The sequence below is a fragment of the Nuphar pumila genome, chromosome 17, assembly GCF_984573655.1.
Source record: "Nuphar pumila chromosome 17, dmNupPumi1.hap1.1, whole genome shotgun sequence".
Classification (NCBI taxonomy): domain Eukaryota; kingdom Viridiplantae; phylum Streptophyta; class Magnoliopsida; order Nymphaeales; family Nymphaeaceae; genus Nuphar; species Nuphar pumila.
This window is the reverse complement of record NC_143265.1, coordinates 78,971,292-78,996,181: the sequence shown is the minus strand read 5'-3', so window position 1 is coordinate 78,996,181 and position 24,890 is coordinate 78,971,292. Positions and strand designations below refer to the sequence as shown.

At 37.9% G+C, this 24,890-nt stretch overlaps 1 protein-coding gene across 1 annotated transcript; it reads left to right on the top strand.

Moving 5' to 3' along the window:
- LOC149812377 (zinc finger protein SHOOT GRAVITROPISM 5-like) lies at positions 1-21,175 on the top strand. Its single transcript, XM_089993039.1, has 5 exons — positions 1-377; positions 927-1,729; positions 3,658-3,739; positions 3,982-3,997; positions 20,771-21,175. Exons 1-5 carry the CDS (start codon positions 85-87, stop codon positions 21,173-21,175), a joined length of 1,599 nt encoding a protein of 532 aa, XP_089849165.1. The 5' UTR covers positions 1-84.
- Positions 21,176-24,890: the final 3,715 nt, after the last annotated feature.

Genomic DNA, 24,890 nt, shown 5'->3' with positions numbered 1-24,890 from the left:
CTCTCGCCCAAAACGTTGCTGGAATCGGACCGTTATGTGTGTGAGATCTGCAACCAAGGGTTTCAGAGGGACCAGAACCTTCAGATGCACCGCCGGCGGCACAAGGTGCCGTGGAAGCTGCTGAAGAGGGAGACGCCGGAGATCAGAAAGCGGGTGTTCGTCTGCCCGGAGCAGACGTGCCTCCACCACGATCCTTGCCACGCTCTCGGAGATCTCGTCGGAATAAAGAAGCATTTCCGGCGAAAGCACAGCGACCAGAAGCAGTGGACGTGCGAGAAGTGCTCAAAAGGCTATGCTGTTCAATCGGACTACAAGGCCCATCTCAAGACCTGCGGCACCAGAGGCCATTCTTGTGACTGTGGCCGTGTCTTCTCCAGGTCTCAACCATCCTTTAAAGTCTCCACTTTGGACTCCTTCAAATCACATCATACCAATCCAGAATAAGCAAAGAAATCTTGATGATAATTTTGTTCTTTAAAAAACAATTTCCTGTTTACTTCTTGTTGCACAGTTCAGGTTCTTAAAAAAATAAAAAAATGAGAGAAAAAAGGCTATTTAATTTGATGTCACTTGACCTTCTATCTAGGTATGTCTTTCCTAACTCAAAGTTTTAGGTTTTCTGATTGGTACTTCTCTTAATCTATTCCAAAAACACTGAGTCCCCATGACAAGAAATAGGAAGTTTAAAGCTTCTATCCTTTGTTGGTTATTGTATTTAGTGCCCTTTTCTTTCCTTTTAACAGACAAGACTTCCCCCATAATAAACCCTGGTTCTGGTTGATGAATCCTGAATTTTATGACCAGATACTAGAAAGGAAAAAAAATATGATAATGATTATCTTTTTTTTATTAATGTTACCAATTCAAGATTGTCAGGTCATTGATTGGATTCTGGTCCTTTTTTTATTTTTTGTGTTTGTTTTCAGGGTGGAGAGCTTCATAGAGCACCAAGATATCTGCAATGCTGGAAGAGAGCGGCAGGAATTGCAAGGTCCGCAGTCTGCCTGCTTGTCCCGAACAACTTCGAGTTCTAGCCCGTCTAGTGACACCAATTTTAGTGCAGCTGCAGGTTTTCCCATCATGAAATTTCCGAGCCACCCAGCGTGGGTTGGCTCGACCACAGACCACCCTCCCCACAATCTAGAGCTCCAGCTCTTGCCTGCAACACATCCTCACTCACCCACCAAAACCACTTCCCAACAGAAAGCAGTTGAAAACCATTCAACCAGATTGCAGCTCTCAATAGGCTTTGGCAGTCAAGAAGACACACCAAACCAACCCAATAAAAAGCCTGAGATTTCATGTCTGAACAGCATTAACAAGCCCTTGGACAGCCTCAACAGAAACCAGAGCTCCGCCGATCCGGCGCTGATCGACCCGTTCCGTATCGACGCCGCCCCAGCTTTGAAGCTGAAGGAGCAAGCTGTGGAGCAGCTCAAGTTGGCCACCGCAGAGAAGGCGTACGCAGAAGAGGCCAGGCAGCAAGCCAAACTTCAGATTGAATTAGCAGAGAAGGAATTTGCCAATGCCAAGAGGATCAGGCAGCAAGCTCAAGCTGAACTGGACAAGGCTCAGATTATGAGGGAACAAGCAATCAAGCAAGTGAACAACACCATCCTGCAGATCACATGCCAATCCTGCAAGCAGCATTTTCGAGCTGCAGCTCAACCTTCGGATGGGAATTCACTGGCTGTGAGCTATATGTCATCAGTTGTCACAGAAGGCCAAGGTGAACGTAATAACAAACACCCCACAAAAATGATAGCCCTCTAGCACATGTAAGCACTAGTGCACTTTATTCAGTTTCATTATTTAGTTTTTTTTTTTCCTCCTTTTCTGTTTGAATTCATATGGTGGTGATTATGGGGTAGATTTTGAATTAAAGGCAGCTGAAATTCTGCATTGGATTCATGTAATACCCCTCCTTTTGTAGAGGAAAAGAATTGCATCATTATATATATGCATCTTTGAAAACCATAGACGCTTAGGTTTTGTGACTATGTATTTGCACAGTTTTGTTTGTAACGGGTTCTTTTTTTTCAATTTATATTCTGTTAGCTTTTTTTGTTGAGATTTCTGGGTGGGCGGTTTGTGCAACGACTCTAGTGGTTGAGTTTATGATGTTGATTTCAAGTTAAAGGTGACCTAAATTTCAACAGTTGCTTTATGTAATACTACTTTTGTTTTATTAAGAAAAGAATTGCATCGAAAGTGTGATCTCGAGAATGCTAAGATACCACAAAATCTTTAGCCTCCAGATTATTTTATTATTAAGTACTGGCAGCCCCTTTGCTTTGCTTTGCTTTGCTTTTTCAGTGCAGATGTGGCTCACGTTAGAGAACCATATATTTGTGACTACAGTGCAATTTTGAAACAGTTCCTTAACTTTACGATGAAAATGTGCACTCGTGTGTGTGTTTGTGTGCGTGCGCATGCATGCGCTTGTGACTTGTGAGCAACTTTTTAGGGTTTTGGCATAACATTACATCCGTTAAATATTTATATTATCAGGCGAGCTCATTAGTGTAAAAACCCTAGGTCCACTTTGCCCACCAAGGAGTACATTCAGCTTTGGCCGTGGGTCCGGACTTGTGACATATAGTTTCAGCTTCATGTCGTTCATGAGTTGCCCTTACCAGATGAGCACAGCCCTTGCCAGCATATTCTCAGGTCCGGTATAACAGACAGTTTTTTTTTTTCTTTTTGCGCTTGGATTCAATTTTTTGGCTAGAATTAAAGAGAGACGGTATTCCCTATTTACTTAGACTAATAAATTGTTGAATATTTAGATAATTCTATTTCTTAATGAAACCAAACCACCTCTCTCTCTCTCTCTCTCTCTCCACGCGAAAGGAACAAGAAGGAAAAAAATAATAAAATTGGAAAAACGGGTCATCTTCAAAAACACATACTAAGTATCCCTTCTGGGTACGTGAGAAGATTGGTTTAGGGGGACGAGATGGAAGCAGTGAATAGAAATGGCATTGAAAGGATTCTGACGAGATTAACTCTTGCTTCATCAGAAACAAAAAAAAGATTATAAATACTATGGAGAAAAGAAACCACTCCCCCCCCCCCCCCCCCCCCCCCCCCACACACACACACACACACCAAAAAAAGTGTACAAGCACAAACTACAAAGGTGGAGTAGGAAGGTCAGAATTTTCTGATATAAGTTGTCTCTTTCTCATACTGTTGTTTGCTTTCATTATTATTTTTTCTCAGAAGAAAAGACGAAGGGTAGAGGATGAACATTTCTTCCTTGTATTTATGGCGGCATGCTTTTTCCCATAAGGCCATATTTTTCAGTGCCAAAGTTTTTGTGTGAAGTAAAGGCAACGATGGCTTCTTCAGGCCCTGAAACTGACCGTGCTCAGTGTCAATCCATGGGGCATCTTTTCCATTTATTGCACACAATCCAGTGTGCAGTGTCGCTGTGGTTGTGGCTGTCTGTGTGTGTATGTGTTTTGTGTGGGTGTTTTCTTTTTATCCTGGGGGTAAACAAGGGTAAAAAAACTGGGGGGAGGGGTGAAAACAAGTTGACATGCAACTATTTGAAGGATTCTTTCAGCTTTTTAACCCTTTTAAACTTTAAATGCAATAATCACAATTCTTTCTCCCATGTTTCTTTCTATCAATTGGTCTTCTGGGTTGCAGTTGTACGGGTGATTGGTTGCAGAGAGATAATAGGTCTTGGGAGCCATAATGCAGGTCAAATTGTGGGCAGGCAGTCGCATGTGTGAGTGCGCCTGTCATTGTGTGCGAGTTAGAGAGAGAGTGAGAGAGAGCGCTATATTTTCTTTAAAAAAAAGAAGTATTTCTATGCTTATACCTGAAACCAACTACCATCCTAGGCTCCTAGCCCTAAAGAGAGCACTCCATTTCTGTAGGGCATGGCCTATGTGAATCCAATAGAGGACATCAATAATCACAGTTTCTTTTTCCGTGTTTCTTTCTATCAATTGGTCTTCTGGGTTGCAGACTTGCAGTTGTATGGGTGATTAGTTGCAGAGATAATAGGTCTTGGGAGCCATAACAAATTTTGGGCAGGCAGTCGCATATGTGAGTGCGTCTGTCATTCTGGGTGCGAGCTAGAGAGAGTGTGAGTGAGATAGAAAGAGAGAGAGCTCTGTATTTTCTTTCAAAAAAAAAGTAGTATTTCTATGCTTATATCTAAAACCAACTACCATCCTCGCCCCAAAGATAACACTCCATTTCTGTAGGGCATGGCCTATGTGAATCCAATAGAGGCCCTTATCTCAAAAAAAAAAAGGGGGGGGGGGGGGGGGGGGGGGGGGGGGGGGTGGATTGGGGGGGCGGGGTTCCAGTAGGGGCCATAATAGACTACAGAGCAAAAAAAGGTTGCACATGACATGCCTTTATGATTTTTTTTTTCTAAAAGGCAAAATTAATGCCTGTTCGTGGTCGAATCCGAGGCCCATGGGCTAAGATCCCAACACATTGGCTTTCTACTAGTAAATACCAATTTCCATTTCTTCCTCATGAAGCAGATGGCTCCAACCTTTACTTACAATATAGCAACAATAATCTCATGGAAAACCAAGAAATCCAGGCCTAGGGCTGCATGTAAGGCATCTTTAATATTACCTTACATTGATGATCAGGTCATTTACATCATTGAACCATAGTCACATATCTCATTATCGAGGTTTTTTTGGGCAAAGAAAACATCTCAATAAATTAAAATTTTGTTTTCCTTTGGAAAATTTTGGAACATCAGTACATTAAATTTTAAGAATATTTAAATAAAATACGAAAAAACATTAAACACATATAACATACAAAAATATAAATATCATGTTAATAACACAATAATATTAAGTGTGGAAAAATAGTAGATATTTTGAAAATATCATGTCTTATGATTATATTGGCTTTAAAAAAAAAGAGGAGAATCATAACTTATTGGCTCTATTTCCAAAACATCGTTATGGATCAAGATTCCCAACCGACTGTCCAATAGCTTATGTCATGCCTTGCACTTTAAGTTTGTTTGATTCTAAATGCTGGTGGGGAAAACCTTAGGAACAGGTGCCCAAAGGAATATCGAGGAGATCAAGCATACCTGTACTGCTGTTACCCGAGCACGATATGTAGATTTGTTTGGTCTCATCATCTACATATAGAAAACAAGTTAAATTTGAGTGTCACACATGAATTTTATGTGTCCCTAGGAGAGAGATTTTTTGGATGTACCCACATCACCTAAAAAGTTGAACGAGCTAATATGAGTCGTAGATCAATCTCCAAGCAAATTCTTGACTAGCCTAATCATATAAATGAAAAAGGCAAATAAAAAATTGGTGTATCATATGATATGAAACTAAAATTCCATAAAACTTACGGCTTGTTTGGATGCACCCCACTGATGCAAAGAAATGGGACTACCTAGGAGATTTTCTCTGTGGATCACAACACAATAATCTTTCTTATCCTACCATATAGTGAGAAGCTAAATTTAAGGGTGCGTTTGATTACCTTGGATTTAAGATCCATGGTTTTTTAACTAATTTATCTAGAGATCCGCTCGTCCGACGAGTTGAGATCCTCCATTTGCATGGAGGTTGGATCAAGGTGTGCCCCCCATGCCTCGATCCATGAAACTTCAGTTCAGCTCAAAGATCTGAGGTAATCAAATGCACCCTAAAAGAGTTGGTAGTCCATTATAAGGTTAAAGAGATAAATGATTGTCTCTTCTCTTCTGAACATCTTACAATTGATTCCCCATGTCTGCAACCGTATTAAAGCACTAGGAGTACCTTCTTTGTAAGCGAAAGAACGATCATAGGGTTTTACTATAAAAGCACGTAGATTTCAAACCCACATGGAACAGTCTCACACCTGAAACATGTTTCTTCATCACAAAAAAGAGTAGGTATTGATGATATTCCAAGGGTTTTGTAGAGCATGCTTGAATTGAAACTTCATGGTGTGCTTGTTCATGTTGAAGAATAGGAGCATTCATTTTTTTCAGTTATCATTAAATTCGACCTATATTGACCATCTCTTTTGCTAGTTGAATTAAAACTTTGATGGAGAAAATATAGATGTAGGTAGGACATCATCGACTTAGTGAAAATTTTGAGCATTCATCTTGGCCATTTGTCATCAACCATAGCTCTGTCAAGGGAACAAGTTGTAAATATATGATTTTCATGAGCATATGTAGTTCCCAATAAGCAAAATAGATAAGAAAAGCGTTGTGTGAAGTTGAAGCGGTGAAGCGATTGTTAAAAAGTAGTATGAAGTGTATGAGAAGCTATTGTTAAAATATTCATTTGGAAGCTATTCTAGAAGTGTATGAGAAGCTAAAAAGAAGACCTAAGGAAACAAGGAGGAAACGAGTGGGAAGCAAAGGGAAAACAAAAAAGTATTAATATTAATATAAAAAACACAAAAATCAACAGATAAAAGAGAGAAAAACAAGTAGAAAGTGACAGGAATTGAGTGAGAAACGAAAAGGATGCAAGAGGAAAGAGAGTGGGAAGTGCGCTTCCCACAAATGGAAAGCAAGTTTCCCCACGCTTCCCCTTTTGGAGGAAGCATGATGCTTCCTGCTTCGAAAGCTCGTTTTCGGTAACTATAGACTTGAGTTCATTGCTGTAGCACTTTTCATATATTAAAAACAACCCACATGCTTAGTTTGTTCTTTTACTTTTTTGCTCCATATAGTGATGTGCTTGTCAAGGTTGAAGCATCATCTCAATGACCCTTTGAGTATTTTTGTTTAGTTGATCTCCAAAAAGGCAAAGGAAAGGAAAAAGGCATTTAACAAATGACTTAGCTTCTTGGGGTTTAGTTTACTGGACTCCTTAAATGTTGATCACTTAGTTTCCCATATATTGGACACACGCACTGAATCAGTAGGTTGTAACAATGGCAATAATTATATTTGGCTGCCTGTTTTTATACATTTATGTTTCAAACGCATGCTTGGTCTTAAAATTAATCAAATGCCGTATTGATTTTTTTAACAAAGACCACAAGGTGACACAATAAGATTTCTATAAAAGCAGGACAAGTGTTGTTTCATAACTCAGGCGGGCATTTGAAATGCATATTCGAACAAAGTAGGTTGTTGAATGTAATAACCTAAACATTGGGCGGATTTTTCTAAACAGATGATAAATTAGGTTGCTTTTGTAAATTACTCTGATGTATTTGTTCTAATTAAAAAAACTTATTAAAATAATTAAAATAACATGGAGGCTTAATTGAAAAGGATATCTTATATTAGAATGACATATCATTTTGCAAGGGAATAGACAGTGTGTTGGAGGAGTGATGTTTCCCACCAGAATATAAATCATAAATTTTGATGGATCCAACTTCACGATAAGTTGGTTGGGATTGCAAGGAAGTGGGGCCCCTGCTTGTAAGGTAAGAGTTTGGGGGCGATAGCCCCGAGAAGCATTCTTTTAGGGCATTTTTGTAGTTGTATCTTAGACTCGATATTATCTTTCTTTGCATTACTTACTGGTGGTGATGAGCTAGAATGTTTTAGTGAAGAAATAAAGGTTAATGATTATCTCTAGTGGCAGTCAACTATAGAAGAAGATATGAACTCATTGCACGCAAATCAAACATGAGAGTTAACTTAGCTACCAAGGGGCAAAAAGGCACTTTATAATCAATGGGTTTATCGAATTAAGAAAGAATACAATGGCAGCAAGAGATATAAAGTGAGACTGATTACAAAAAGATTTCAATAGAAAGAAGGTATTGACTACTCTAAGATTTTCTCTCTTGTGGTTGAATTAACTATATAATCAGGCTTGTATTGAGTACTGTTGCAATTAAAAATGTGCACTTAAAGCAGTTAAATGTGAAAATTGATTTTCTTTATGGTGATCTGAAAGAAGACGTCTACATGATGCAACCAGAAGGGTGTATTGTGCAGGGTAAGGAAGAGCTTGTATGCAAGCTGAATAAAAAACCTGTATGATTTAAAACAAGCCCTTAGATAGTGGTGTAAGAAGTTTGATGAATTCATTTGTAACCACAGATTCAGAAGATGTTTGATGGATCATTGTTGTTACCTTAAAAAGTTTGATGATTGCTATATTATTTTGCTCTTGTATGTAAATGATATACTCATTTCAAGGCCTAATGTTCAAGAGATTAACAAGTTAAAGCAACAATTATCAAAGGAATTTGCTATGAAGGATCTAAGGGTTGCCAAGAAAATAGTTTGGATAAGAATTTCTCAAAATAAAAAAACTGGCACTTTGAAGTTATTGCAGACAAATTATATTGAAAATGTATTAAGCATATTTTGCATGCAGGATACAAAGTCCATAAGTACTTTTTTGGCAAGTTATTTCAAATTATTGAAAGAGTAGTCAGTTCAAAGTTTCATATGCTTCAACAGTTAATAGTTTGATGTATATTATAATTTATACCAGGCCAAAAAAAGCTCAAGCAATGGGAGTTGTGATCAGGTACATGACATATCTAGGGAAGCTTTAAAATGAATATTTTGATACTTGAGAGGTACTACAGATATGTCACCTTGTTTTGACTTTGTTGATACAGATTTAGGTGGTGATGTTCAGAGTTGGACCTGTAAATAGGCCAATGAGGCTTGGGCCTCAGAGCCCCTGGGGCCCAAAAAAATTTTAGGGGCCCATTTTTAAGGCCCGAGCTCCCCATTTGTCGACCCGGATCCGATTAAACATTAAAAACCCATGTGCCCCCTCGTCTTCTTCAATTTTTATTTAATATAATATAAATATTTGGAATATTATATTTGTTTAATATGAATGCAAATTTTATTGTTATTTTGATTCTTTAAAAAAGATTTGGAGGCGTTGCCCCCGAACTCCTACTATTAATAGGGGGCCCATTTTTTTCCTCCGCCTCAGGCCCCATAAAACACAGGTACGGCTCTGGTGATATTGACAATCATAAAAGTACCATAAGTTATGTCTATACTTTGGGTGGCACTACTATAAGTTGAGTCTTTCAATTATAAAAGATTATGGCTCTCTCCACCACGAAAGCCAACAAAAAAATGAATTGGTTGAAGATTTTTTTGAAAGAGTTTAACAAAAGCAGAGCAATAATGTCCTTTTTTGAGACTATAAAAGTGTGATTCATCTAGCAAAAAAAACAATATTTTATGCCAGAATGAAACATGTTCAGATGGAGTATCATATTATTCATGATTTGTTCACTAATGGGGCACTGTCAATACGTGGATCAAAAAGTCTGGTAGACATGTTAACCAAGACAGTTATTGCAAAGAAGCTAGGTAGTGCACAATCTTAGTTGACCTTCATGGATAGTAGTTGGAGGTGTTGCATTGAGATTCTGGACTGTTTGAGGAGAGAAGTTACAAAGTGTGGTTGCTGAAGGAAATCAGTCTTCAAGTGATAGATTGTTAGAACAGTGTGGAATCTATTTCATACCTTAACTTTTTGTTGATCCAACTTTATGGTAAGTTTGTCAGGAGTACGTCCCATACCCGTAAGGTGGGGGTTCAGGGTGGTAGCCTCAAAGGAAAAAAAATTTAGAGTATTTTTATAATTTTACCCTATACTCCTTGGATAGTCCAACTACACTTGAAAGATCCTTGTTATATCCAGTAACACTGGTAGTAGACTCCTCTTATTTAAGGAGGCATCCATCCTCTATATTTTACATCCCAATCAATAAAAGAAGGCTCATTGCAATTGTGGACATAAGCAGTTTTTGCTTAACCGTAAAATCCTCATTTTTGTTTGCCTTTTTCATGCTTGTTTCTTGAATCCATCAGTAGCTCGAAGGGTCATTCCCTGACATAGTGCCATGAGAGGGATCCTATCACTAGCAATGTTGTGAAACCTGACCCACTTTTATGCTTCATGACAGCAATCTTTTCAACACAACTCTCCTGAGTTATGATTTCAGTGTGATGTAACTAGTGTCTAATTTCTTTGCTTTGGCGGTTTTCCCCAATTATGAAGAGATTTCTTTTCCATAATTTCTAGTTGATTATTCTCAATGTTAAATTAGTTTGCATAACTATAACACAAAAATTAATATTCTAAAGAGTGTATCTTAGGCTTGTTGTTTGTTTTTTTTTCTTCCTCAGGTGCTATTACATATCTTTTATTTAGTGAGTGCAAGCTTTTTAGTGACAATCATAACTGCAACTTATATTTATCTAGTGGTATTACCTTATAAGATAAAAAAAAAATCACTTCTGTTGGTCTCATATGTATAGTGATTATTAGACTATATATTCAGTCTATATCTCAAGCCACTTCATAATTCAACTATAGAAGTCGCAGTTAGATACTGCCAGTTCCAGTTCTTAAGATTTTAAAAGGCACAAGGTGGGCATTCTTCTTTGTTGCAATTTGTGCGATATTGGTGTGCAGCAATTTATGAGAGATACCACTTATGCGATTTACAAGAGATTGCCATGTAGCGATTTATGAGAGATACCACCATGTAGCGATTTATGAGATGACTCACACCACCATGTAGCGATTTATGAGTTGACCCATGTAACGATATGAAGATAGGAAGTGATTTACATGTATCACTGTGTAACGATTTACACAGTGTACCAGATGGATCACGAACACGATTTGCCACAAGAAGGAATTAACGTGGTTCAGTCATATTAGACCTACATCCACGACAAACACTCTCGCTCTCTTTTTTCTTATTTTGAATCATCCAGGAATACAGTATTTATAATACACAACATATAACTAACTTGAAAACTCATAGCGGTACGATATACAGTTTCCATAACCAACTTGATACACAGAGATATTTCCCGTAATTGTTTGGATGAGACGAGATCAGATTCCGTAAATCAAGGAGAGAGAGGTGAGAAGGGGTATTGTCAACACTCTCCCTCAAGTGAGGTGTAGATGTTTGCACAACCCCACTTGTCGAGAAAGTCACGATGATGATCTCGACTCAGTCCTTTGGTGAATCCATCAGCAAGTTGTTCTGAACTTTTAGTATATGGAGTAGAGATCTCTCCTCTTTGAACCTTTTCATGAACATAATGACAATCGATTTCGTTATACTTAGTCCGTTCATGAAAGACTGAATTTGTTGTAATATGTATTATTGCTTGATTGTCACGAAACATGGAAATAGGTAGATCGACTGACATCTTCATTTTTGTTAGAAACGTTTTGGCCCAGGTTATTTCACTGGCGGTAGTTGCCATGACCCTATACTCGGCTTCTGCACTAGATCTGGCAACCACCCCTTGATTTTTGCTTTTCCAAGTAACCATATTGCCACCAACAAATACACAATATCCTATGTTAGACCTTCTGTCTAAACTTCATGCCCAGTCTGCATCTATGAACACTTGAATTTGATGACAATCGTTCCGCTTATACCATAATCCTTGGCCTGGCGTTCCTTTCAAATACTGCAATATTCGATTTACGATTTGCTTATGTAGTTCCTGAGGAGCATGCATACATTGGCTTGCGAGGTTAATGGCATATGTAATGTCTGGTCGACTAATAGTTAAGTAGATTAGTTTTCCAACTAATCTCTGGTATCCTTCCTTATTAATGGTTACATCATCAAGAGAGATAATAGATTTTTGTCCGCTTTCCACCGGAGTTTTAACGGGCTTACACCCAATTTTTCTTGTACTTTTAAGAAGATCTAACGTATATTTCCTTTGAGATAAAAACATACCCTTTCTTGAATGAGCTATTTCAATGCCTAAGAAGTAGCAAAGTTTGCCCAAATCTTTTATGTAAAAGGTGTTATGCAGAAGCCTCTTTGTTTCTTGAATGCCTTCATCATCTGTACCTATCACAATGATATCATCCAAGATAATAACCAAGTGATTACCTTCTCTTTTGACAAACATTGAATTGTCAACATTGCTTCTGACAAATTTATGTTGTTCCAAACAACTGCTCAACCGATGGTACCATGCCTTGGGAGATTGTTTCAGACCATAAATGGCTTTATGTAGTTTGCATACTCTATCATTATTTTCTTTTTCAGAATGTCTAGGTGGAAGTTTCATATATACTTTTTCTTTTAAATCTCCCTGCAAGAAAGCATTTTTAACATATAATTGATAGAGAGGCCAATTGTAATTATAAGCAACAGATAAGAGAATTCTGACGGTATTCATTTTGGCAATGGGAGAAAATGTTTCATTGTAATCAAGACCTTGAGTCTGAGTATACCCTTTACCCACCAACCTAACCTTATATCTCTTTATAGTCCCATCACTGTTATGTTTTATCTTATATACCCAGCAGCATTCGACTGGCTTTTTCCAAGAGGTAAAGGAACAACTTCTGAGATCTTATTTTTATAAAGAGCTTGTAGCTCTTCATTCATAGCTTGAACCCATATTGGATCAATTCTAGCTTCCTCATATGTGGATGGCTCCTTAATCTGAGAAATGCGACTGATGTAGGCTTTGTGAGTCCTGCTAATTTTGTGATACCCAATATAATTTTCAATAGGATACATGACTGAGAATGTAACATAATCATTTAAATGAGCAAGAGCTCTAGATTGACGCTCTGACCTTCTTAGAAAAGGTTGATTTTCTGTTTCAGAGTTTTCCTCTTGCGATGAGTCCAAAGTTCTTCCTATGCTGGTGGCAATTTCCTCATATGAGTTGGTCGCAGGCAGAATTACTTCTTCCTGAGAATAGTTTTTCTCAAATATGTCTCTAGACGTTGTCTCCCCGTGGCATTGATTTTGCTGAAAGTATAAAACATTTTCGTTGAATTCGACATCCCTGGTGATAAAAATATGTTGCTCTTATACATTATAGCATTTATATCCCTTTTGAAACGCGGAATACCCCAAGAAGACACATTTGGAAGCATGACTGCTAAGTTTATCCAATCCTTGTTTGGCTATGAATACAACACATCCAAAGGTTCTCATGTGGTTTAAATTGAGTTTTTGTCCCTTTAAAATCTCAAGAAGAGAGTGTTTTTTTTTTTAAATGGGCTAGACATACGATTTATAATATAGCAAGCAGTCAGAACAGCTTCACTTCAAAACATTTTTGGAACATTCATTTGGAATAACAGGGTTTTGGTAACTTCAAGCAAATGCCGATTTTTTCTTTCAGCTACTCCATTTTGTTGAGGAGTACTTACGCAGGTAAATTGATGGTTTACACCCTTTTGTTTTTCAAATTCGTCAAACTGAGTATTCTTGTACTCAGTGTCGTTATCAGATCTTAGGATCTTGATTTTTGTATCATATTGGTTTTCTGCCATAGAGAAAAACTCTTTAAATTTACTAAGGACTTTATCTTTGATCTTAAGTAAATAGATCCAAGTAGCCTTTGAAAAATCATCAATGAATGTTAGATAATATCTAAAACCAGAGTAAGACATCACAGGAGAAGGTCCCCACACATCAGTATGAATTAGATCAAATGGTTTTTTGGCAATATTATCTGATCTAGGAAATGGAAGTCTAGTCATTCGAGCATATCTACAAACATCACACGAATGACAATTAAATTGAAAATCAGAAAACAAAATGTTCAATTACTGGCTTGATGGGTGTCCTAGGCATTTATGTTACAGACATCCTTCATATTTTCCAGCAAGCATAGCTGTTTCGTGTCTTCCAAGCACATAAAGACCGTCTGAATTTTTTTTTTTCACCAATCACTTTCTTCGTCGCTCTGTCCTAAAATATCACATTATATGGTGAGAAAGTGATATTGCAATTAAGCTCATTTGTAATTTTTGACACCGATAATAAGTTGGTCGATAAGCTTGGGACTACCATAACATCCAGTTCATTTCCATGATCAAATGGCTGAAATCTACTAATACCTGTTACCTCAACTTTTGTTCCATCCGCAATGACAACAAGCTTGCAGTCACAAATTGGTTTTAGCCTGGATTTATCGGTTATGGTCGAACACATGTGTTCACTTGCTCCCAAATTAATGATCCAATTTTTATCATTGTGATGAACAAAAATATTACTTGGATTTGAAGGAGAGTGTGTGGAGGTTGTCATAGCTACTTGATCATTTTTTTGACAAACGGTTTTAAGCAGCTCAGCAATATTCTTCAATTGAGTAGGCAAGTCTTCTGAGCTAACTTTATCATTCGGGTTTAAAGTGGTAGCCACATGACTAGATGGTGCGGCTTCATGGGGACGTCGAGCTAGAGCAACTCCTGGTTTACCGTGAAGGTTCCAGCATCTATCCCGGGTATGTCTAGTTTTTTTACAAAAGGTACAAGAAATCTTGTTTCTTATTTTGTGGCCTGATGATTCATAGTTTTTTGCTGCACATGCTACAACATCAGAAAAAGAGCTCTATCGGATGCTTTAGGGAGAGACTTCTCTACATTCATTACTCGACGACAAGTTTTCTCTTTCATTATGATAGAGCATATATTATTAATCGATGTTAATTCGGTTGATAACAAGATCTGGCTTCGAACTTGATCAAATTCATTCCCTAACCCAACGAGCAAGTTGAATGCTTTTTCCTTTTCACAAAGATTTTTGAAGGAAATCATATCCGTGCATGTGGATGTATATGACTCATATTTATCCCATAGACGCTTTATTTTTTCAAAAAAGTCAGAGAAACCTTGAGTATCCTTCTTGAGGTTATGAATCTCGCAGGACAATTGATACATACGAGCTATATTGTTTTGCATACTATACATTTCTTCAGCAGTGGTTCATATTTCTTAAGCGGTATTTAAAAATAATAAACCCTCAACAATTCAATTTTCCATCGAATTAAGAAGACACGACATAACAAGGTCATTGACAAACCTCCAATCACGATATTTGAGGTCATTTATGCTTGGCCTAGTTATTTCTTCATTAATATATCCGAGTTTAGATCTACCGCTTAAGTATAGGGAAACCGATTTGGATCATAAAAGATAATTTGTACCATTCAATAATATCGATGTGATTTTTGTATTAGGTACCTGGTCCTGAACGAGGATTCGCTCTATTGATGATGGAGATTGAGGTTGTCCTGACGAGTTGTTCGCCATGAAGAGGAAACATATACAGTGACCAGTAACACTTGACAAGAATGAGAGGAGAACGCAACAGCCAGAGATCAACTACGCTCTGATACGCTGTTGTGATTTGTGCGATATCACCGTGTAGTAATTTATGAGAGATACCACTGTAGCGATTTACGAGAGATTGCCATGTGGGGATTTATGAGAGATACCACCATGTAGCGATTTATGAGATCACTCACACCACCATGTAGCGATTTATGAGTTGACCCATGTAACGATATGAAGATAGGAAGCGATTTACATGTATCACTGTGTAACGATTTACACAGTGTACCAGATGGATCACGAACACGATTTGCCACAAGAAAGAATTAACGTGGTTCAGTCATATTAGATCTACATCCATGACAAACACTCTCGCTCGCTTTTTTCTTATTTTGAATCATCCAGGAATACAGTATTTATAATACACAACATATAACTAACTTGGAAACTCATAGCGGTACGAGATACAGTTTCCATAACCAACTTGATACGCAGAGATATTTCATGTAATCGTTTGGATGAGACGAGATCAGATCCCGTAAATCAAGGAGAGAGAGGTGAGAAGGGGTATCGTCAACATTCTTCCTGCTCAAAGTGCTTTGCATATCCATCCCCATTAACATATATTGGTTGGCCATGTCTAACGGAGCGATCATGAACTAAAACTTGAAATTGCAACAGACTAATTTCATTTAAGAGAGAAACAAAAGCATTCCATAATCATCAGCTGAAGCAAAATCATTCTATGGTTGTGGCGAGATTACATGGCTTTAATTGCCTTTTTATTCCAACAAATGAAAAATGTGCAGATATCTTAACAAAATCACTTACTAGACTGCATTTATTTGTTTGACAACCAAGTTAGACACCTTTGATAACCAGGCTCCATCTTGATAGGGACTGTTAGCACATTACTGAGCTGGCCAGGTTGGTGAAAATAATTAAGCAGTTTCAGTTTGAAATTTGTACATGTAAACTAACTTAGTATTTAATCCTAGAGAAAGGGGACCATAGTTCAATTTTATAAACTTGTCATATATATCATATCCATGAGAATGAAGAGTAACCTTGCCAATTTATTCACTTTCACCTCTTTACAGTTATTTTACTTAAAAACTTCAGTTTGATTCAGTGAAGGATATATCTAAAGCATATCTTACCGACACTAATGCTAGCCTAGATACACGCCCTAAAATTACTACAATTCAATCCCCAAAGTGAAAGCTATGGGTCTAGTCCTCTCGAAAAAAAATCCTATAAAAAGAAATTTCCTCTCGAAAAAGAAAACTATGGGTCTAGATGATAATTCACTCTCTTTTTTTCGATAAGCGATAATTCATTCTTTTTAAGCGGACAGTGGTCTAGTTTTTCTGTGAGAGTCTAATAGTAGTAGTCTACAGAATGGGTCTTGTGATTGGATCTGAAACCTTTCCCCAGAACTATGGCTTCCAAATTGACACTGTTTTGTTTGTATCACTTTTATTTCATGTACTCTTCCATAAATCTGAAGAGAATTTTGCTAATCTCTGATGCTTGAATGCTTTATTGCCATAATTCTCTTCTGTCTTTTGAGATCTACAGTCCCCAATTTTCAACAACTTTAGACATAGAGGGATCCAAGAAAACAAACCCTTTTATGTTTTGTATGAACTATGAAGTGTGGATTACTAAGTACAACAGGGACTATCACCTTGGCTATGTAAATGAAAGTCTGTTAAAGGAGGGAATATGTCCGTAGCCCAAGCACTAGAAAGACAAAAAAGAAGTCAAAGATTGTACAATTCCCACTATCACCACACACAAAAGATGCACAGATCAGAAAGTGAAGGCACTATTTCTCGGTACACAAAATAGTATAGAGACCCTATCATGACACATAAACCAAGTTAAGACATGGTCCTGGTTACAAGAAACCTTCAAGACCTTGATCTTTTGAGGCACTATTTTGGATACATGATGGGAATAGCCCAAGGCAGACTAGGCTCTAACTGCAACCAAATACACTAGTGGTTGCCAGTAGATCGGTTGTGGGGTTGTTAAGCAGCCTTATGGATGCCACAGTTGCTAAATAATTGACAAGGCCCATGCAGATACGTGGAGTACACTAAGGCCATGACATTAGCACCCATAATTTGGGGTAGGGGGTCAATATTAGGGTGGCAACGGGTCGGGTTTACCCGGACCTGGTCCGTACCAAACCCTATAGGGTCCGGGTATGGTGATAAATAAGAAGACCCGATTAAGACCCGGGTCCAGACCTGAAGCTCCGATTAATACATGGAGCTGGGTATAGTTTGTTAAATTTTATACCAGACCCGGCCGAGGGCGCCCGACCCGAGTTTCGATTAAGACCTGCAAATTTTCAATGTAAACATGATAAAAAATAATATTTTGCCAGGTATGCCCGGGTCTGGTTCATGTAGTTCTTATCAGCTCCGGGTGTGGTTTCTCTTACGGTGGATCCGATTAGACTCGGGCTGGACCCGATATCATAACTGAAAATTGGGCCAGATCGGGCCCGAAACAGTTAATTTTTTTTTTTTAAAGCCCAGCCCTGATTCCATATGAAATAGATTTTTATCCATTTTTGTAGCTCAGCCCAGTCCTAGCCCAGCCCTGACTGCAGCAAATAGTTTGATTTTTCCAAATGAAATAGATTTTTATTAATAATTGTAGTCATTTTTTATTTTATCTCAAAAAAAAAATTTTCCGGGGCGCTGCCCCCGAACCCCCGACTATCGCACAAATAAAAAAATTTTTGCTACACCCCTGTTTGCCCCCCCCCCCCTCACATGAATCCTAGCTACGCCCCTGCCTGGGTCCGAACCAAACCTGACCCGTTGAGTACACCCCTAGACTCGGTATTACACTTAAATGAGTCAGTTGAAATTCAGGCTATTGCTTGTAATCTTTGAGGCCATTTTGGCAAGGTGGTCTCTCTCTCTCTCTCTCTCTCTCTCTCTCTCTATATATATATATATATATATATATATATATATATATGCAAGCTCAGGCCCATGCCATTAGAATTGAGCTTCTATAACATGTTCGCTCACTAGAACAAATCAATGATATAAGTATGAAGGTTTTAACGGCCAAATAAGATATCCGAACTTTGTAGAGTTGCACTATCTTATTGCAGGTATCCCCCTGTTTAGATATCGAAGGAAGGTGCAGCACATGAAGAACTTAAAACCGAAGTCTATTTATGATGTTTCCAGAGTTCCATGTATTAGGCAGAAACCATGTTGTAATGACCTACCGAAAACTATATAAATCAAGGCATGAATTTAGACTGCCCTTAGCTTCACTGAAGTTCATATCTCGCATATTGAGAAAGAGTTAATAGCTGTGTACTCTTTTATCTGTGCCGTAAATGTCAGGAGTTTTGAACCAAGGAATAGACAACTCATGATGCTGAAATTAAATCAAGATATGCTTGGTATGAGAGTGCCATACTTCTTGCAGTCCTACCAACATCTCTAGATAACAATTCCAATCTCATTGATGCCACACTCCTTTAAAATTTATTTGAATCAAACATGACCAACGCTACATTGCGTGGTACGGACATGCCAACTCAAGCAAAACTTTCCTCAACTTTCAACGAATGAAAATCTGAAATGTTTACATAAGGAAACCATTGATAGATGGACAAGCTACCACTATTTACTACTTTTCTGTGAATATGTTTGTGCATGTATGAACTGCAAATACTGTTATATGGTCCACAGGTTAATGCTCTCGTGTGATGATGAACTGATATCTTTTGCTGCTCTACATTCTTCTGATCATTCATGTCCATTCATGCTTATGCATGTCATGTATCCGTCTATGTAAACTGTAGTCAGTTATATTCAATACCCACCGCACATCTCACTTGGGATATGTGAGTGGGTCCCACCCACACAAACCATGATGTGATATGTGCAGTGGTGAGGGATATAATGAGTAATTTGTTTATATGCAATATGACCGCATCTGATCTCATTACAACCATGATGAAGCTCAAGCCAGTGCCCATGAGATGCAGCAGGTGAAGTTTAATGTGAAACCCACCAAGGCTGAACTTCCTATTTCTATCCGTCATCAGGAATGTGGTTTTTGGATCTTTAAGCTCTATCTATTTCACCAACAGATGACTGGTGCCCCTTGCTGTACTGAATGAGAACCTGGGCTTGCTTAAGTGCCTGCCTGTGTGACACAGGAAAATCACATGATAGCATTCCATGGGCGCCAGAGCAACAGAGTAGACCCCACTAAGAATTTTATGTGTTTTGTCTGTCACATGGGCAGGCACTTAGGCCATCCTTGTATCCCTGCAAACGGGTCAGAGTTCTAACCCAGATCCAACCATTAATTTTTGGATCCAGATAGTATCTATCCAAACATGGGTCAGATTAAAAAAAAAAGAAACATGATTTGAGTGTCAATTCTCAGTAAATCAACCACATCTATTTGGTTAGAATCACGAAAATATACTAGAGAAGCTAAAAAAACCCATTTAACGCGTTTGCATTTTTTTTTTTTTGAGAGAGAGGTCAAGTGATATATAACAACCTATGTAACATAGGTGTAGGTGCGGCGATGCGGCACTTTAAAAAAAACTTGGGTGTGGGGGTGCAGGAGGGTATATATATATATATATAAAGCAATTATCATATCATCAATTCATCATGCATGCAATAAATCAAATTAACAATCTATAATTCTATTCTTCGTAAATAAAAACTAACACTACAATTAGATCAACCTAAATATATTATGAAAACCATCAAACAAGTAAAGTAGAAAAGAAGTAAATTATACTAATAAAATAAGCAAACAATACATAATTACATACCAAAAGTATATCCTACACAATGTATATGACGATGAGCTAATGATCCTAATAATTTTTCTTTTCATCAACAAAATTATCATAAAAAGAAAGAGCAGGCTCAGATAAATTCATGTTTATAATGTTGAAATCATGCTCTCTCTCTCTCTAAGTCACACTCTTCTTGGTTTATATCCTAAAATTTGGATGATCCTTGTCTGTATTACAATTAAAATTTTAAATGTTAAATACTTGCATATTTAAATAAAAAACTAAGAAATAGTCAAATAACTAATAGAGCAATTAACACTTATATTCTTTATTGGTTCACGAAAGTAATTGATGATTAGAATGAACAAAGACTAAATCATCTACACGCTTGCTAGTGAGTTTGTTTCTCTTCATGTTGTAGATTTAAGTGTATATGCTCTCATTTCTTTTACAACAAGTTAAACTCTATTTTCATCTCATTGCAAGGCTCCCAAACATAGCCTAAAATTCTTTACAAACACTACAAGAAAAATGCTACTTAGCGACGGAAATTGGCGACGGATTTTTTCCGTCGTCAATTTGCGACGGATTAGCGAGCGAAAACTATTTGTCGCTAACGTTTGAAATATTTGCAAAATTAGCGATGGAAATATCTTCGTCGCTAAAGTCGTCGCTAATTAGCGAGGGATTAGCGACAACATTTTTTCGTCTCCAAAAACATTACAAAAAATGCTAATTAGTGACGGAATTAGCGAGGGAATTTTTCCGTCGCTAATTAGCGACGGATTAGGGATGGAAAAATTCTCTCGCTAATTTTCGTCCCACCTGAGGCGCGAAATTTTCCCTCCCTCCGTTCAAAAATTTTCCTCCATTTGTTTTTCCCTCCCGTTCGATTTAAACCATCCCCACTTGAGGTGCTTCTCAGGATGCCAGAAGCCCCGCTGACGACGCGCACAAAGAGTCGATCCCCACCTATGGAGAAGTCGCAGATGGAGCCGCCGTGGCTTCGCCAGAGCCGAGACGTCAAGGGGGCGATGAAGAGGAGGCTGTTGTTGGGGAGCCACTGGAGCCTTCCGGAGTCGAAGAGAGTGGTGATGAAGAGGAGGCTGTTGTTGGAGAGCCACTGGAGCCTGTCGGAGTCGCGAAGATCTGCGCAGAGTCGCGAAGAGCCTGCCGGAGTCGCGAAGAGCCTACCGGAGTCGCGAAGATATCGTACTCATTGCTCCTCCCCCTGCAGCTCGCGAAGATCTGCGCGGAGTCGCAGCTGAAGCTGAGCGCCCCCGTCGTGAAGCTCTTCGGCTGGTTCTCATGGCAGACCTGTGGAACTTGAAGAGGATCTCCCCCCGGAACGCGCCCCCGCCGTGAAGCTCTTCGGTTGGTTCTCGTGGCAGACCTGGAACTTAAAGAGGAGCTCCCCCCGGATCCGTGCGGAGTTGCAGCCTGCCGAAACGCGTCGGTTCTGTGTAAAAAAAATTGCTCTTTGCCGGAGAACGCGCTGGCAGCGAGCAATTTTTTTTTTAGTTTTTTTTAAATTTAACGACGGATTAGCGACGGATATTATCTATCGCTAATTTAAAATAGTGAAAGACTCGCGATGGATCATATCTGTCGCAAATTAGCGACGAACTTAGCGGCGGATAAGTTTTGGCACTACTTAGCGTCGAAAAAATCGCGATGAAAGTTTTCCGTCGCTAATCCGACGCTAATCCGTTGCTAAACAGTTTAGCGACGAATTAGCGTCGGATTAGCGATGAATTTAGGTTGTCGCTAATCCACAAGTTTCTTGTAGTGAAAGGCATTCTAATCCAATTATATTAACAAAATTCAAGGACTATTGCAACCACCATATGAGTCCTCTAAATCCCCCAATCAATGAAGACTGAGAATTACCATCATCACCATAATCATGCCCAACATCATGATGTGTTGTCCTTGGATGGGAAGATTGGATCATTACAGCAAAAATTGTGCATGAGAATAAAATAAAATTAAAAAAAGAAAAGTTTAACAATGTGTGTGTGTTGGAGACAGAGCATTCACAACCATGAAAGATGAATAAGATATCTGAAATTTTGAATTCAATGAAGGAATAGTGTGAATGGAAAACATTATTACGCCATACATACCTTGGCCGCTCAAGTCAATCTTCATGTTTCTATACATCTAATTCCAAACAATCAACATAAAAAGAATACATAATATCACCATTCTTATTAATAATAAGACAATATAAAAAGCAACCAAAAATGAAAATCATGAGCAATAATTAAAAAAAAAAAACCTAATTTTTAGAAAAAACATCAAAACATTGTGATCACCCTCACTACAATGATGCAGGTCAATAGTGGTGAGATATCTCACCGTTATTGCCCTATTTCTTGCTGCTATAGGCATATAACGAAAAGAATTCTCATGGACAATTTGCTAAAGAAAATGACCTTTAAGTAATAACGACAACATTTATAGCTCACCGTTAAAGGTTGAACCAACACCAACAATGAATCTCATCAAAACTGAGAACACCAATAGTGGCATGACAATTTTTAACAATGAGGTTATTTTAACAACAATATAGGATATAACAGCAAGATCCCTGCCTCGCTGCTATAACGACAAGATCCCTATCCCTCCATTATAGGGTATAACAGAGAGAACTGGCTTGCCGTTATAGGCTATAACGGCAAGACAGGGATCTCGCCTATAATGACAAGACAGGGATTTCAACATTTTAGGCTATAAACTTGCAAAAAACAAAAAATTAATGGACATCACCATGTTTGTTCTAGGGCCCACTACAACAAAACATAGCCGAAGAAACAAAACATATGTAAAAAACAATCAAAGGGCATTACTTAGTCCAATATGACCAAAACAAGTGATGGTTAAATAAGTTCAGTCAAAATATGGCATGCAAATAACTTGCATGACACATGAAACAAGATTGGATCTTTGCATCTATGGGACATGTTCATAACATACTAGAAAGAGAGAGGTGGTTGTAGATTTAGGATAAAATTTCCTTGTCATGAGGCATATCTAGGGGATTTTTGAGTTGTGGATGATATTCATCCTTTTGGGGCCAGATTGATGGTTGGAATACAACCTAGAGTGTGAAGAATCATAGTGAGAGCAATATTTAATGAAATCAGAATTACTGAGTAGTTTTTGTGAAGAATGAAATGGCAGCATGTTTAATACAAGAAAATAAGTCATTGTTGATGATATTTATCGTCAGCAATATATGATTTATGGTAGCCAATAACATAAATGATGATATTTGTTGTTACTCTAGGAATCGGCTTTTTACGATCATTTATATTATCATTTTTTATGATATTTATATATCATCTTTTTATAAAAATAAATTCAACAATATGACATAGGCGGTAGAAAATGGTCCACTCTAGAATGTCATCGGTAATAGTAATTAAAGGCAACGATAATTATCATCAGTTATACTAGTTTTAACCGATGATAAATATTGTCGACTATAGTAATTAAATTTGATGATAAATATCGTCAATATCGTCAACTATATTTAATATCAGCGATGATATTTATCATCGATTCTTTCTTAAAGGCGATAGACAATTATCATCATCTTTATATTAAAAATTCATATATATCCAAAAAGCCAATGACAAATATTGTCGGCTACTTGGATAAAACCGATGATAAATATCATTGCCTATATTATTTTAAGCTAACGATAAATATCATTGTGTATAGATTAAAGTCGATGATAAATATTGTTAGTTATATTAAGAAAACCAACGATAAAATACAATGAAATGTGCATGGAATCGTACCAATTTGTATAAAACTTTCGCATAGTTAAATGAAAATTCGCTTTACAACAACAACAACAACTACGCCTTCATCCCAAAACAATTGGGGTCAGCGATATGAACCAAAAAAGAAATTCATTTTGGGTCTTCCACATGAATCCTTTTCCTCCAATCATTTCTATCCAACGCCATGTCCTCGGTGAGGTTCAAAGCATTCATATCCTTTCCTATCATCTCCATCCAAGTCTTCCTAGGCCTACCCCGACCTCTTTTAACTAATATATTTTCCCATTTCTCCAACCTTCTAACTGGAGCATCATTAGGCCTTCGCCGAATATGTCCAAACCACCGTAAACGATTCTCTCGCATCTTATTTTCAATGGGTGCAACACCTACCTTCTTACGTATCTCTTCGTTCCGAATCTTATCTTTTATTGTATTTTCACACATCCATCTAAGCATCCGCATCTCAGCTACACTCATTTTTTGAATATGATGTCTCTTGGCAGCCCAACATTCCGTACCATATAGTAAAGCGGGTCTAATAGTCGTCCTATAAAACTTTCCCTTCAACCGCAATGGCATTCTACGATCGCACAGCACTCCAGTAGCACTTTTCCATTTCATCCACCCAACCTTTATCCTATGATTTACATCTCCATCAATTTCTCCATACTTTTGAATGATGGATCCCAAATATTTGAAATAATCATTCACCGGTATATCTTGCTCACCAAGCTTCACTACACTCCCATCACTACTTCGTTGCTTACTAAACCGACATTCCATATATTCAGTCTTACTCTTACTCAACTTAAAACCTCTAGCTTCCAATGTCTGTCTCCATAATTCTAACTTAGCATTAACCCCAGCTCTAGACTCATCAATCAAAACAATATCATCAGCAAACAACATACACCACGGTACATTTTCTTGAATTGATCTCGTAAGCTCATCCATCACTATAGCAAATAGGAAAGGGCTTAAAGCAGATCCTTGATGTAACCCAACCGTTATCGGGAAATTGGTTGTCACCCCTCCACAAGTGCGGACATTGGTTACTACTCCTTCATACATATCTTTAATTATACTAATGTACTTGAGAGAAACACCTTTCTTCATCATTGTCCACCAGAGAACGTCCCTAGGTACTCTATCGTATGCCTTCTCTAAATCAATAAAAACCATATGCAAATCTTTGTTCCTCTCTCTATATCTTTCAATAAGTTGTCTAAGAAGATGTATAGCTTCCATAGT

Excerpts from the sequence above, each read along its gene's own strand:
- LOC149812377 (XM_089993039.1), top strand. The coding sequence starts at position 85 with ATGCACCGCCGGCGGCACAAGGTGCCGTGGAAGCTGCTGAAGAGGGAG. Across the intron at positions 378-926 it reads TGTGGCCGTGTCTTCTCCAG|GGTGGAGAGCTTCATAGAGC; the intron begins GTCTCAACCATC and ends GTTTGTTTTCAG. Across the intron at positions 1,730-3,657 it reads AGTTGTCACAGAAGGCCAAG|TTGTACGGGTGATTGGTTGC; the intron begins GTGAACGTAATA and ends TCTGGGTTGCAG.